Source organism: Onychomys torridus, chromosome 4 (genome assembly GCF_903995425.1).
Source record: "Onychomys torridus chromosome 4, mOncTor1.1, whole genome shotgun sequence".
NCBI classification, from domain to species: domain Eukaryota; kingdom Metazoa; phylum Chordata; class Mammalia; order Rodentia; family Cricetidae; genus Onychomys; species Onychomys torridus.
In genome coordinates, this window is record NC_050446.1 from 9,120,806 (window position 1) to 9,134,224 (window position 13,419).

The window sequence follows — 13,419 nt, forward strand, 5'->3', positions numbered from 1 at the left end:
TCTCTGTCTCTCTGTCTCTGTCTCTCTCTGTCTCTCTCTCTCTCTCTCTCTCTCTCTCTCTCTCTCTCTCTCTCTCTCTCCCTAACTCAGAGGGTTTCCTGCCCAGGCTGGGTGAGATACAAAGAGGCTCAGATGTTAGTGAAGTATGAAATGCTAATATAGAGGACTTTTATTGAAGGCCTACTGTGTGCAGAGCACCAGGTGTGCCTCTCACCTTCCTGCACTTTCTACCAGCCAGGGAAGAGGGAGCTAGTGAGCCCCAGATGTGAAGCCAGGGAGGGGGCTGAGGTGGAGGTAGATGGAGGCAAGGTAGTCCCAGCAGTTGAGTCCTCAGAGAGGGCAGGATTCTGGGATCTGGTCAGCTGGAAACCTGAAGGCTGAGGCCTCCCTTGTTCCTGAGCCCACTGGGCTCTAAATCTGTATGCAGAATCAAGAGTCTTGTCTTTTCACTTTGTGACATTTGGGAATGGACTCTCTGAGTGGCTCTCCCAAACTGGGATGGGTCCAGAGGGTGGCAGAAGGGCTGAGCCCAAGACAGCAGCCAGGCTTCTGTTGGCTCTGCCGCTTCTGTCCATTCACCCTCTCCGTTCTTGTTGCTGGTTGGAGTTCCCACTCAGAATTCATGGGCCTGAGGCTGAGGGGGGCAAGAAGAGAGAAAAGGAGAGAGCCAGAGTCAGACACAGACACCAGCAGCTGTGGAGAGAGACAGACACAAAGACAGGATGGAGATAAAACTAGATAAATCAGAGAGGAAGAGCTCAAGAGAAGGGGCAGGGGAGGGGCAGGAGGGGGAAGAAAGGGAGGGAGCTAAGAGGGTGGAAAGATCTAGATGCAGTTATGCCCCAGGAGAGAAAGCCCAGGCCACGGACTGGTCCTCTTCCAAGCCCAGCCTCACCTAGAGCTCATTCCTGGGGTGAGGATGGGGGCTATATCTACTGCTGCCAGCCAGGTGCAGGTGGGGGCCACGAAGGGACTTTTGAGAGCCAGTCCAGCTAATGAGGCGGCCACTGTCATCATCCCAGGGGGAAGATGTCTCTGTGTCACTGAGCCATTCGGCATCTCCCGCATAGTGGGTGGGGGAGGCAAGCAGAGGCCGGGCTGAGAAGGCTTGAAGGTCCCGAGGCCAGAAGTGTGCCTTGTACTGGTCACTGTGAGCGAGAGGAGAAAGCTTAGACTAAAACAACTAACTTCTCTCGGACTCTGTGATGCTAAGCCAGAGCGGGGCCTTGACTGCCTGCAGACCTCTGCCCTGCCCATCAGTCCTCACAGCTACTTGAGAAGTGGCACTTTTAATGTCGCATGCTGAGGACACTGAGGCTCAGAACAGGAATTGTACTGAGTCATATGATTGAAAGCCACACGGACGGACGGGGCTGTTGAAATGGCTCAGCCTTTAAAAGCACTCACTGCTCATGCAGGGCTCCGGCACCCATATCAAGTGGCTCTCTACTGCCTCTAAGTCCAGCTACAGGGGGATCTGATGCCCTCTTCTGGCCTCCTTGGACACCTGCACTCACATGCACATACCCCCACACAGATACACATAATTCAAAATTGAAAATAAATCTAAAAATAAAACCCACATGGAAATGGAGAACACAGTGTCCTGACACCTGGGCAACTCTTGAGTGACTGAGGCCACGTGGGTGAACCTTGACCATCTCCCTCTCTCGGGCTGCCTAGTAACTTTTTTTGCAATGGGCCCATGGCTAGGATGACCCTGCCCTGCCCTGCCCCACCCAGGTCTCACTTTGGATGCTGATCAAACATGACAGGCAGGAACTCATCCACAGGTAGCATGCGTCGAAGAGGCTGAGAGGCTAAGAGTTTGCGGGCGCCTGCCAGACTCAAGGTGTATGCTAGTGTCCAATAGGAGTATCCAGCCACCACCAGACCAGGCAGACCCTCCACAGCCACTTCCTCCTCAGGGTTCACCTGCTTCCGGCCAAGGTAGCTACAAATGACACCAAGGATGACAGGAATCACTAGAAAGCCTGGGGTATTGTGGCCCTTCCTCTGTTATGCTAAGGCCAGGCTATGCAGAAAGTGCTAGCTAGGATCCCAGCATAAGAAGTGGACCCCTGAGGCATATTCTCTCTCCCTTGTCCCCGAAAGGCAGTCTGCCTACATCAAATCCCAGGAAAGCTTCTGAGTCACCACATCCTCCATCAGCCGTTCCAGCCGCCTCCGGAAGTTGTCCTCAAAGCGTACGTCATCCTCAAACACCACAACCCTGTCCAGGCCCCTGACAGCCACCTGTGGCACACATGACAGAGGAGAGAACTCTGCAGATTGGAGCCACCCTGTTCCTGCCTACCTAGACCCAGGCCAGCAGACTCTTCTTGGCTAAGTACCACGTACCAAGTCCTGGCCATATCATGGAACTACCCCAAAGCCTGCTGGGCCTCCCACTGCCTGGGGACTGAAATCCATTTGCTCTGGCATTCAAGGCCCTTGAGTTCCCAAACCCCAGTCTACCCTACACAGAGAACCATGATGACAGTCACTACGTTCACTCAGTACTACGCCCTCCCAGGAGCCAGTGCTCAGCCTCAGAGAGGCACAGGCTCTTGCTTTGTCATGTGAAACTGGGGTGGGCAGTGGGTGTGAGAGATTCCAACCCCTAAAATCACTAAGAAAAACTGCTTTCTGTGACTATGGAAAATGTAGGAAGAATGTGAAATTGGCTGGGTAAAGGGCCAACTGAGTCATCCCCTTAATTTGCTCACAGACGGTAAACAGAAACAGGATCACACATACGTACACACTCCTTGGCAACTGAAGAAAAGAAAACCGAGATTCATGCACACTGTCTCCTGGAGGGGGTGCCCTCAGGGACCCAGTGTCCTCCAGGTCTCAGCACTGCTGCCCCAGCCAGGACTGAAGTCAAGCGCCCAGCATATACCAAGCTCAGGTCTTCCTGACACACCTCTCCTGGAGGAATTTGCCCATTTTCTTCCACCTGGAAGGCTCTCCTCTCTGCCCTCCCTGCCCCTAAGGCAAGGCAGACTGACAGAACCACCTGCACCTCTCCCACAAAATGGAGCCTTGGTCCCTCTTCTGATTTCTGTCCCCTCAAGAGCCCCAGGTTGTTTCCTTCCTTTTATGTGTGTTCATATGCTTAACATTTGGAGGCCAGGGGTCAATGCCACCTTTTTTTTTTTTTTTTTTTTTAAATTTTGAGACAGGGTTTCTCTCTGTAGCCTTGGCTGTCCTGGAACTCACTCTGTAGACCAGGCTGGCCTCGAACTCACAGAGATCCACTTGCCTCTATCTCCTGAGTACTGGGATTAAAGGTAGCACCCACCTCATTTTTTTGAAGCAGGGTTAGTCACCAAACTTGGAGCTTTCCCACAGGATCTATCCCCCAGCACTGGTGTTACAAATGTGCCCCGCTATACCCAACATTTCGTGGGTACTGAAATCTGTGTTCTGGTCTTCATGTTTCCCCAGCAAGTACTTTACTACTGAGCCATCTCCCACCCACAGGATCTCTCTCTTGTAGGGATGAGACAGACACTTTCCCTGAGCCCTGTTACCAGAGAAGAACTCCTTTCAAGGAACAGCCAGTGCTCAACAGAGACAATAGGATAAACAAGGTCACCCACCTCTCAGGGGTGCCAGGAAAGTGCTGACTGACCACACAGTTCAGTGAACCTTCTGTTTGGATGCATTTTTCACTCAGCCACTCACACAGCAGTGACTAAGACAGCCAGTCCTGCTGTCCCTGATGGGCACGGTCCAGAGGGCAGGTATCCTCACCTCTTCCCAGATGGAGTAGTGGCTGAGGAAACAGCCCACCTCACCCTTGGTCAGTGTGCGGCCCGAGTAGGGGTCCTGGTAGCCAGGGAGCAGGTCCACACCCAGGTGCTTAAGGACGCTGCTGTTGAGTGTCCTGTAAGACATAAGCATAAGCAGGTAACAGGTGCCAACCAGTCTGTGCAGAGGGCCCTCGTCTGTGTGTGTCGGAGAGGATCACACGGAACCTGGTTAAAGGAGGACCCGGCTTTGTAACTCCGTCCTGTGGCCTGGAGCTGTCATAGACTGGGCTTAGCCTCTAGCCTTAGAACTCGCCTCCTTCAGGAAGCCTCGGGAGAATGAACTTATGGAATCTGTGTAGGCAAAGGCTCCCGGGATGAGTGGACAACCTGTTAGAGATATTCTGCACCAAGGCCCAGTAAAGGACAGACATCCCACAGGGCAGCCAGGTATAACAGTACAGGCCTGTGATCCCAGCACTTGGGAAGCAGAAGAAGGCAGATCTTTGTGCATCTGAGGACAAGCCTGGTCTACAGAGTGAGTTCCAGGCCAGCCAGGGCTGTGTGAGATCCTGCATTGAGAGGGAGGGAAGAGGGGAAGGAGGAAGGCAGGTAGACAGATAGAACAAAGCAACTCCTGGTGCACCTCTGTGATTCCAGGTCTTGGAAGGTAGAAGCAGAAAGATCAGGAATTCAATGTTATCCTCATTTATACAGCAAGTTCGGGACCAAACTTAGCTACATGAGATCCTGTCACAAAAAACCAAGTCAAGGGCCAGTGGGATGGTTCAGTGGGATACAGTGTTAAACCCAAAGTCCTGAGAAAGTGAGTTCAAACCCCAGGTCCTACAGTGGAAGGAGAGGATGACTCCCGAAACATACTCTCTGGCCTCTACAGGAGCACTGTGGCATGTGTGTGCCCTCATACACACACACACACACACACACACACACACACACACACACACACAATTAAATAAGTTTGAAAATTTTGTAAATAAACGCCAAAAGAATAATGGGAGAGATGGTCAAAGCATATTATTTATGTCAAATTGTTAGGTATATATATAGAACATGTGTGTGTGTGAACAAAAAGGACCTGGAGGTTTGAAGCCAATGGCGGTTGGCATGTGGGCCATGGGACCTCGGTAGCAGTTGTGGCTTGGCCTCTGGATCCCTCTGGAACACAGCCACACTTCTTGTACACTCCACACTCTGGCTCCTCAGGGTCCTAACTCCAGCATGGAGAAATTCCTCAGGCTGTCTACCCCTTGGAGTACTTTATAGGTGTTGGACCTTGCCTACGTGTCTCACTGGACCATCAGGGACCACAAGAACCAAGCATAATTATGTATCTTTTGTGAGACTGAGGGATAGGACAGCTTGTGAGAGTTCATACAACCAGTATGTGTGACAGCCCTCAACCCAGGCCCTGGAGTCCTCTGCACTACACTCTCCTCCCTAGGGTGGGCTGAGGGAGGACGTCTCATCCTGTTGACCTGTGCTGGCACTCCTGAGATGGCAGGACTCAGGTCCTATGTGGCTACCTCCTAGGTCTTTAGGAAGTTCATTCAACTGGTCTGTTTGTCTACTCCTAGGATCTCACATGGTTGTTTTTTTTTTTTTGTTTGTTTGTTTGTTTGTTTTTTGTGGAGCTGAGGATCGAACCCAGGGCCTTGCGCTTGCTAGGCAAGCACTCTACCACTGAGCTAAATCCCCAACTCCTCACATGGGTTTTATGGCCTCCGAGCCCCATATGTGGGAGCCTCACCTGCCATCCACAGCATCTACCACTTGAGCAGAGATCTCCATCTCCCAGAGAGAGCTCAGCATCCGAGCCCGGCGCTGGGGTCTGCGGGCCAGGCTGATGACAAAGACCTAAAAGACGCAGAGGTAAGCCCAGGGAAGGATTGCTCATCCACCCCACCCCAATCCCACACGTTGGAGACTTACTTCATCAAATCCCATCTTGTTGGGCTTCTTTAGGGGCCGAGACACATGAGCTGAGGCCAGCATGGGGGGCCCATCCACTGTAAAAGGAAAGAATACCCCCAACCCGCAGGCATGAGTCCTCCTGGCTCCTGGTCACAGACACCCTGGGTCCAGCACCAGCTCCATTCCTATCATTCCAGCAGAACACCTAACAGGACAGGCTCCCTGAGCTCCTACCCATTGTACAGATCAGGAGACTGAGGTACCACAGGAAGAAGGGCTTGCTCAATGCCATGACACAAGTTCAGAACAAGGTTGGCACCCAAACATGCTTAAATCTATGCCTAGGAAAGGAGCTTTGTAGGAAGTGGGGGACCCCAGCCCTCACCTAGTGCTTCCAAAATCAGGTGGATGAAGTTGGCCTTCTCTTCTTCCAGCCCCTGGTGGGCCTTCACCGCCACATTCATGTACCCGTAACGATGGTCATTGCACACATGCACTGAGACCCCTGCAGAGAGGCTACCTGAGTGCTGGAGCTGGGGTGAGCCTCTCAGTTGACACTGCAGTGACCCAAGTCTTGTCTGGGACTGTTCCGCCACAGTGAGGAGGGCACTGGGCCACATCTCCAGCAGTTTTTGTCTTATTTGTCTACACACTGAAGACTTCTCTAGCACCTCATGGACAAAACAATAAGCACCCTAAGGACACATGGCTTGCTTGAGGATTTAATAGACACCTCTAACCCTCTCTGACCCTCAATAAAGTTTCCTCATCACCAGATAGTCAGAGCCATTAGCTACGCCTCAGTCTGGGTTCAGATCCCAGTACTGCACCCTTCTCAAGCAGGGGTCCAACATCACTGCCTTAATCTTATCTTCAGCCCTTCCTTGTTGGGTTTTCTTTTTGGTAGGGGGAAGGCAGATTGAGATGGGGTCTCACTTTGTAGCCTCGGCTGACCTGGAACTACCCATGTAGCCTCGGCTGGCCTTGAACAAATAGAGATCTTGAGTAAGGGAAAGGACCAGCAGGTACACAGGCCTTGGGGCCTCCAAGGAATGCTCAAGGAGGCCTGGTCCTCACCAGCAGCCTGGCAGGCATAGGCGAAGACAATGATGTCATCAAAAGGCCAAGTATAGTTGGGATGAGGCGGGTAGAAGGCAAGCCGGGCTGTTTCCTCAGTCTTCAAGGACACCAGGAAGGTAGAGTGGACCATGGGGACCCGGAAGCAGCCCTGGCGCTGGCGGTTCTTGGTAGGGAAGTATTCAGCTGTGCGGCGATAGTAGCCCTGAAGGAGGGAACGTTTTTGGGCTGGGGCCAAGCCTGTCCTGGCCCAAAGGCCCTGAAGCCTCAGGTCTGTGCTCTGTGAGTCCATCCCCCCAGCCTCACCTGTGGAGTGATCCCACACCAGAAGTTGGAATAATAGGTCTGGGAGTCCAGCATGGGGGCCACCACTGGCAGGTGCCGCTCTGTGAGAAGCCGCAGTGTCTGGTTGTTGGTGAGAATGTTGTCTGTGTCTGCGAACTTTGGGGGGAAGATGGTACAAGGAACCCTGTCTGAGCCTCAGGACCGAAGAGCTCACTGAGTAGGAATTTCTTCAGAGTGGCTCTGGGCACATGTACCCACAGCGAGATCTAACTAGAACCAGAGAAGTAGCTAGAGAGGTAAGGTACTTGCTGCCAAGCCTGACAACCTGATTTCAGTCTTGAACCTACATGATAGAGGGAAGGAACCAAGTCCCCAAAGCTGTCCCCTGACATCCATGTACCATGGTGTGCGCACATTTGCACACCTATACACAGGATACAAATAAATAGTGTGTGGGGGGTCCTAACCAACACAGTCCATTTCAGACAAGAGGCTGTTCTAAGATGCTGGCTTGGAGTAGAGCAGGGAGCAGATCCGAGGATCTCATCTGAGATTTAGCTTAGAGGGTAGACCCAAAGAACCACTCTAAGGCGACTGGGGAGGCGGCTCGGTGGCTAAATGCACTGCTGGCTCCCCAAGAGGACCTGAGTTTGAGACCTACCAATTGTATAGTGGCTCATAACTGAGTGTAGCTCCATTTCCAGGGGATCTGATGTCCTCTTCTGGCCTCTGTGGAAACTGCATGCATGTGATGCACAGACATACATGCAGGCAAAACACCCACTTTCATAAAACAAAAAATAAGTCTGGGGCAGTGGTGGTACATGCCTTTAATCCCAGCATTTGGGGAGGCAGAGCCAGGTGGATCTCTGAATTCAAGGCCAGACTGGTCTACAGAGCAAGTTCCAGGACAGCCAGGGCTACACAGAGGAAACCCTGTCCCAGAAAACCAGATAGATAGATAGATAGATAGATAGATAGATAGATAGATAGATAGATGAAACAAAAATACATATTAAAAAAAAATCTACTCTGTGTTCTAATCCTGGGATCCAGGCTCAGTATATACTCTAGGCAAAAGCTCAAGAATCTAGGCCCAGCATATAACCTAAAATCTGTCCAAGGAGATAGTCTTGGTATCTAGTATGAGCTTAAATTCAGGGTCTAGGATCAATTTCCAAAAGATCCAACCTGGTGGTTTGGCCATACCAAGACTCTGGGGGCCGATACCAATGCCTCCCACCCAATCCCAGACCAGGCTTCCTCACCAGGATGTAATCGGCTCCCCAGGCCCTGGCAAAGGTCAGGGCTTCCTGCTTCAGCTCCATCAAATATTGATGCCTTTCTTTGGTCCAGTGCTTGGGACTCTGTTCATCTGGGTAGGGCCTGAGGACGGAAAGAGGTGAGATGTTCTCTTAAGGGAGGAACCTCTCTTTCTCTGAAGGGCTGAGGACACAGGCCTGCTCTGGGGGCTGTGACACTGGGTAACAGCTGTTCTCCATCTCTTCCAGCACCCTTGCCCTCAGGTTACCACCTGGCCTCCTCCTCGGGCTTCCAGAACACGGCTGCATAGTCATGGCCCACTGCAGCCAGCCACTCCTGTAGCATCTCTGTGGTGTTGTCCACGTTGTGGTCTGTGGCACACCTGTGAGCACAGGATAGAAAGACTGAGAGACCACAACCACAGAAGGGCTGGACCCCCGAGGTGCTCTTGACTTTAAAGTGCCTTCGGACACCCTCAAGTCTGGTCTGTCTTAAGAGCAATGGAGGAGAGGTTTGCTACGGTGGACATGCTGGAGGAGATGCTGTGTGATCTCAGACAAGTTCCTCCCCTCTCTGTGCTTCACATCCTCCCTTCTAACTTTTGTACTGGGGGACTGAACCTAGAGACTTGCATATGCCAAACAAGCCCTTGACCACTGAGCCTCATCCTCAGCCTGAGTAACACTGTGAAAGATGCTCTTGACCTTAAAGATGGCACTTGCTACATCCCCTCATTTTCGTCCATCCTCATGGCACCACAAGCCAGGCCCTTTCCATCTCCGAATCAATCAAAGGAGTCACTGCCTTTCTCTGAGCTGTAATTAGGACTACATCATGCTCTGAGCACCCCTGAAAAGTGCTGGCGGCCCGAGCTCTGTTACCTTGGAGCACAGCTTTCCCTCTGTTGGGGAAGGGGCTCTCATAATGGAGGTGGGAAGCTTAGCCAGGAGCCCAGGTTTTAGGCAATGCTGCCCCTTTAAGCCAATTCCTCAGAAGTGAAGACTAACTACGTGTCAAGTCCTACAAGGGTGGGAACTAATTCCCAAACTGTGGTGGCTGTGGGCAGCCTCCCCAGGCCACAGCTCCACCCCAACCCAACTTTGGAGTGCTGTGAGGAGCAGTTTATCTCTAGCCTCAGCTTGGGCTCCTCCCTGTTTAGGCTTTTATAGACAGACTGCTTGCTGTAGCCTCTGAGCCCAGCGACCTATGGGCCCCGCAGTCCTTGGCTGTCAGATCCCAGCAGCCCCTCTACTCAGAGGCTGGCAGTACTCCTGGGGAGGGGACTCAGCCTGACACCCCTGCCCAGCATGCAGCCTGGAGCTAAGGGATCTCTCCACCTGCTCCCTAGAAACCTCCAGTCTAACTGACCCTTGCCACGTTGGGCCTCTGGGGATTCCAGAGGTTCCCGCCTGTTCTACTCCAAATCAAGCTGACCACAGGTCCCCACTGAGATGCATGCGAGCTCCAAGGGCTGGGTCAGAAAGGACCAGCCTAACTTAAACCTAGGGTAAGCCAGGGACGAGTAGGGGGCCCAAAGGAAGGGTGGGCTGACCCATGGCCTCAGAGGTCTGCCCTTGCTCCTTGAGGGCTTAGGGACCCTGCTTCAGGGCTTGAGGCCCTGTGGGCATGTCTGGGAGGGAGGAGCTTGCCCGGGTGGTGTCTGGGCAGCAGCGATGAGGCCTCCCGGTCAAATGCTGTTCTGTATCCTGGGGCTTGATGCCCAGATGTGCCCACCCATGGATCTCTCACCAGAGGGCCAGCCTGGCCCGGGGATAGTCCAGGCGCTCCAGTGCGCCCAGGTAGTGAGGCAGAGAGTGTTCGGCATTGCGGGCCAGGATAGCAAGGACCACAGTGGGCAGCATTGACTCCATGACACCCGCAGCCTGGAGCCGGGGCCCCAGCAGGAGCAGCAGAGGTAGGAGCGAGGCAACACTCATGGCTGGACTCGGTGGTTGTGGAGGCCCCCGGGTCTCCCACCGCGGCTGGGAGGGGGCGGGACGGGCGGGGCATGGAGGCGGGGTCTTTGCGGGGCGTGGCCACTGCAGTGGGGCCCCTGCGCCCCTCGCGGGCTCCTGCACGCTTAGCTATCCTCCTCTTCTCACCGTGGGCTCTAGATGTCCACGGTCAGACACCTGCTCCAGACGTGTCCCCGGGGCTGCCCTCTGTGTGGACCTCAAAAGGCAACCGCAAGGAAGGGAGGATCCGGGGACCATGGTGGACCCCTCGCACCCTGGACGTTCATCTCACTCCTGGAATTCGGGCACCCGGTAATTCCGGCTCCCTGACCCTCAGCTGTGGACCCGAAGGGCTGCCGGCTTTGCGGGGAGCCCGGCTCCCGACCCCTGCTCCGTCTGCGGCGCCCTCTGGCGGCTCCAGGCGGGAACTCCACATACCCTCCAGATGACACGGGCTGGAGAGCAAGCCCGGGTGGGGCGGGGTGGTGCCGCTGATCTGGGGCGTAAGCGTCCTCTCGTCACCTTCCAAGCTCCAGCCCTTAAAGAAAGCAAAGCCCACTCAGACAGCGTGTAGATTTGGAGGTCACCACAAAATCCCTGAAAATGACCCAGCCCCACTCCAAAATAGGAGATAGAGCCTCCTCTGGGACAGAGCAAGTCTTAGGAGCCTGTTGGTGTGAAAGGGAATCGCTAACCTTGGGGGGGGGGAGGGGGGGGGGGAGGGGCTCCAGAACTTCCAGCTGGGTATCTGTCATCAGCCTCAGTCACTTTCCCTGAGTCTCCCGATCTTCATAGGTAAGACCTGAATAATGACGCCTAACATGAGGGTTTGCTAGGCTCCTCGAGAATTAATGCATCTGAGGTGCTCTCGCTCTTTGGCCTGCGCTCTCCCTTCCTCCCTCCCTCCCCTCACCCAGCCTGAGCCTCTGTATTCACCCTTCTCTCCACTTGAACAGTCTGCTTCCCAGGGTTCCCCTTCAGTCTCTTCTGGACGTTAGAGAAGGGTAGGTGTACACTAGGCTGGTGCACACTACCTCTACTGACGGGATGCGAGAAGAGGGCTCAGTAAAGAAAGGTCTTACCTGGGGCTGAACAGCATCCTGGGGGCTGAACCCTGGGGTCAGATCTCTAGCCTAGCTCTGGTCGCAGCTTCCTGTGGGGCTCTTTCCAGGCCAATGGTCCTGCACGGAGAAGGGCCCGTGGAAACATCCTAGAGGGAAGCCAGAGTCTCCCCTCTTGCTTGGCCGTGTTGGCAGAGGCATTCCCAGTCCTTGAATGAGGATTCTCCTTAAAGCTGTCCTCATCCTTCACACCGAGAGCCTCTGCTCAGGGTATTAGTAATACGGGTGCTGTGGTCAGAATGTGCACCCCAACACTCAAAGCCTGAGACCTAATCAACACCACAGGACTAACAAGAGAGGAGAGTGGAGAGATGGCTCAGGGGTTGAGAGCACTGGCTGTTCTTACAAAGAACCAATTCCCAGCACCAGTATGGCAGCGCACACCCTGTGTTCAGTTCCCAGCACCCATTTGTCTGCTAACAACCATCTGTCTGTCATTCCAGTTCCGGGGGATTCAAGCCTTCTGGCTTCCTCAGGCACTAGGCATGCACATAGTGCACAGACTCCCACACAGACAAAACAACCATGCACATTTTTTTTTTTTAAGTAGAAGAATAATAACTTAAAAGAAGAAGAGGGCAGGGCTGAACCTGTTGGGTCATACTCTCAATTCCAGCACTTACGAGCCTGAGGCAGGAGGATGGCCAGCCTGGACTACAGTATGATCGCAGCTCAGAAGTAATCAATAAAAAGTGGGGCTGAAGAGCCAGGTGGTGGTGGCACACACTTTAATCACAGCACTCGCAGGCAGATCTCTGAGTTCGAGGCCAGCCTGGTGTACAGAGTGAGATCCAGGACAGCCAGGGCTACAGAGAAACCCTGTCTCAAAACAAACAAAACAACAAAAAAGTGGGGCTGAGGAAATGGCTCAGCAGTTAGCACTGACTGTTCTTGCAAAGAACTGGATTCAATCCCCAGCACTCACACAGAGGCTCACAGCCATCTATAACTCCAGTTCCAGGGGAGTCACACCCTCTCCTGGCCTCTGCAGGCGCCAGACATTCATGGTGCATATGCATACCAGCAGGCAAAACAGCCAAACACATGAAGTAAATGAAATGGTTTTTCTTTTTTGGGGGGAAGGGGGTTGGTTGTTGGTCTTCTTCGAGATGGGGTTTCTCTGTGTAGCCCTGGCTGTCTTGGAACTTGCTCTGTAGATCTCTGGCCTCAAACTCAGACATCCACCTTTCTCTGCCTCCTGAGTGCTGGGATTAAGACATGCCACCACTGCCCGGCTTTTTTTTTTTTTTTTTTCAAACATAAAGAAGACCTGGGAGAGGTCATCAAACTGCAAGGCGCTGTCTGTGAGGTACAGGCCCTTACCAAACACCAGATCTTCCAGACCTTGTTCTTAGATTTCCTGTCTCCAAACTGTGAGCAAAAACTTTCTTGAGCTGGGTGATGGTGGTGCACGCCTTTAATCCCAGCACTCTGGAGGCAGAGCCAGGCGGATCTCTGTGAGTTCAAGGCCAGCCTGGTCTATAAATCGAGTTCCAGGAAAAGCACAAAGCTACACAGAGACACCCTGTCTCGAAAAAAAACAAAACAAAACAAAAAAACACTTTCTTGAGCTAGGCATAGTGGAGCATACCTGCATCTTAGAACTGGGTAGCCAGGGGAGGAGGATCCTGAGTTCTGAGGCATCCTGCGACTACATAGCAAGACCAGCTTGGGTGCCCCATGTAGATAGATAACCCTGACACTCAGTCTTGTCTCAGGAAAACAAGCAAATCATGAAAGGGGTGCTGGAAGACCACCTCAGGTGTCAGTTTTCACTCTGCATCTCATATGAGACCTGCTGGCTCAGGAACTTCTGGGGTTCTTTTTTCTCTACCTCCCATATCCCTGTAGCTCTGGGACTACAAATGGGTGTCCACCTTAGCTGGATTCTAGGGATCTGAGCTCAGGTTCTCATTTACCCACTGAACTATCCCCAACCCCCACACCTTAGTTTTTGAGAATAGTGTCTTATTGAACCTGGAGTTCAGCAAAATTCAGGTCTTCAGAGATCCTCCTGAACACCCC

At 53.1% G+C, this 13,419-nt stretch overlaps 1 protein-coding gene across 8 annotated transcripts in view; it reads right to left on the reverse strand.

Moving 5' to 3' along the window:
* Cercam (cerebral endothelial cell adhesion molecule) overlaps positions 1 to 13,419 on the reverse strand; it is a 37,076-nt gene that overhangs the window by 2,865 nt on the left and 20,792 nt on the right. For 2 of the 8 annotated variants that reach the window (XM_036183646.1, XM_036183644.1), the window contains 14 exons: positions 11,356 to 11,454; positions 10,712 to 10,811; positions 8,590 to 8,700; positions 8,324 to 8,441; positions 7,077 to 7,211; positions 6,771 to 6,975; positions 6,079 to 6,198; positions 5,712 to 5,788; positions 5,530 to 5,636; positions 3,763 to 3,895; positions 2,129 to 2,256; positions 1,751 to 1,954; positions 896 to 1,148; positions 136 to 634 (listed from right to left, as the gene is read on the reverse strand). In XM_036183646.1, the coding sequence (XP_036039539.1) occupies positions 896 to 1,148; positions 1,751 to 1,954; positions 2,129 to 2,256; positions 3,763 to 3,895; positions 5,530 to 5,636; positions 5,712 to 5,788; positions 6,079 to 6,198; positions 6,771 to 6,975; positions 7,077 to 7,211; positions 8,324 to 8,441; positions 8,590 to 8,663 (1,554 nt within the window). In that variant the 5' untranslated portion in view covers positions 8,664 to 8,700; positions 10,712 to 10,811; positions 11,356 to 11,454 and the 3' untranslated portion in view covers positions 136 to 634. Of the gene's footprint in view, positions 1 to 135; positions 635 to 895; positions 1,149 to 1,750; positions 1,955 to 2,128; positions 2,257 to 3,762; positions 3,896 to 5,529; positions 5,637 to 5,711; positions 5,789 to 6,078; positions 6,199 to 6,770; positions 6,976 to 7,076; positions 7,212 to 8,323; positions 8,442 to 8,589; positions 8,701 to 10,067; positions 10,391 to 10,420; positions 10,690 to 10,711; positions 10,812 to 11,355; positions 11,736 to 13,419 lie in introns of those variants that run through there. The other 6 variants (XM_036183645.1, XR_004944705.1, XR_004944704.1 and 3 more) reach the window with 6 other exon arrangements.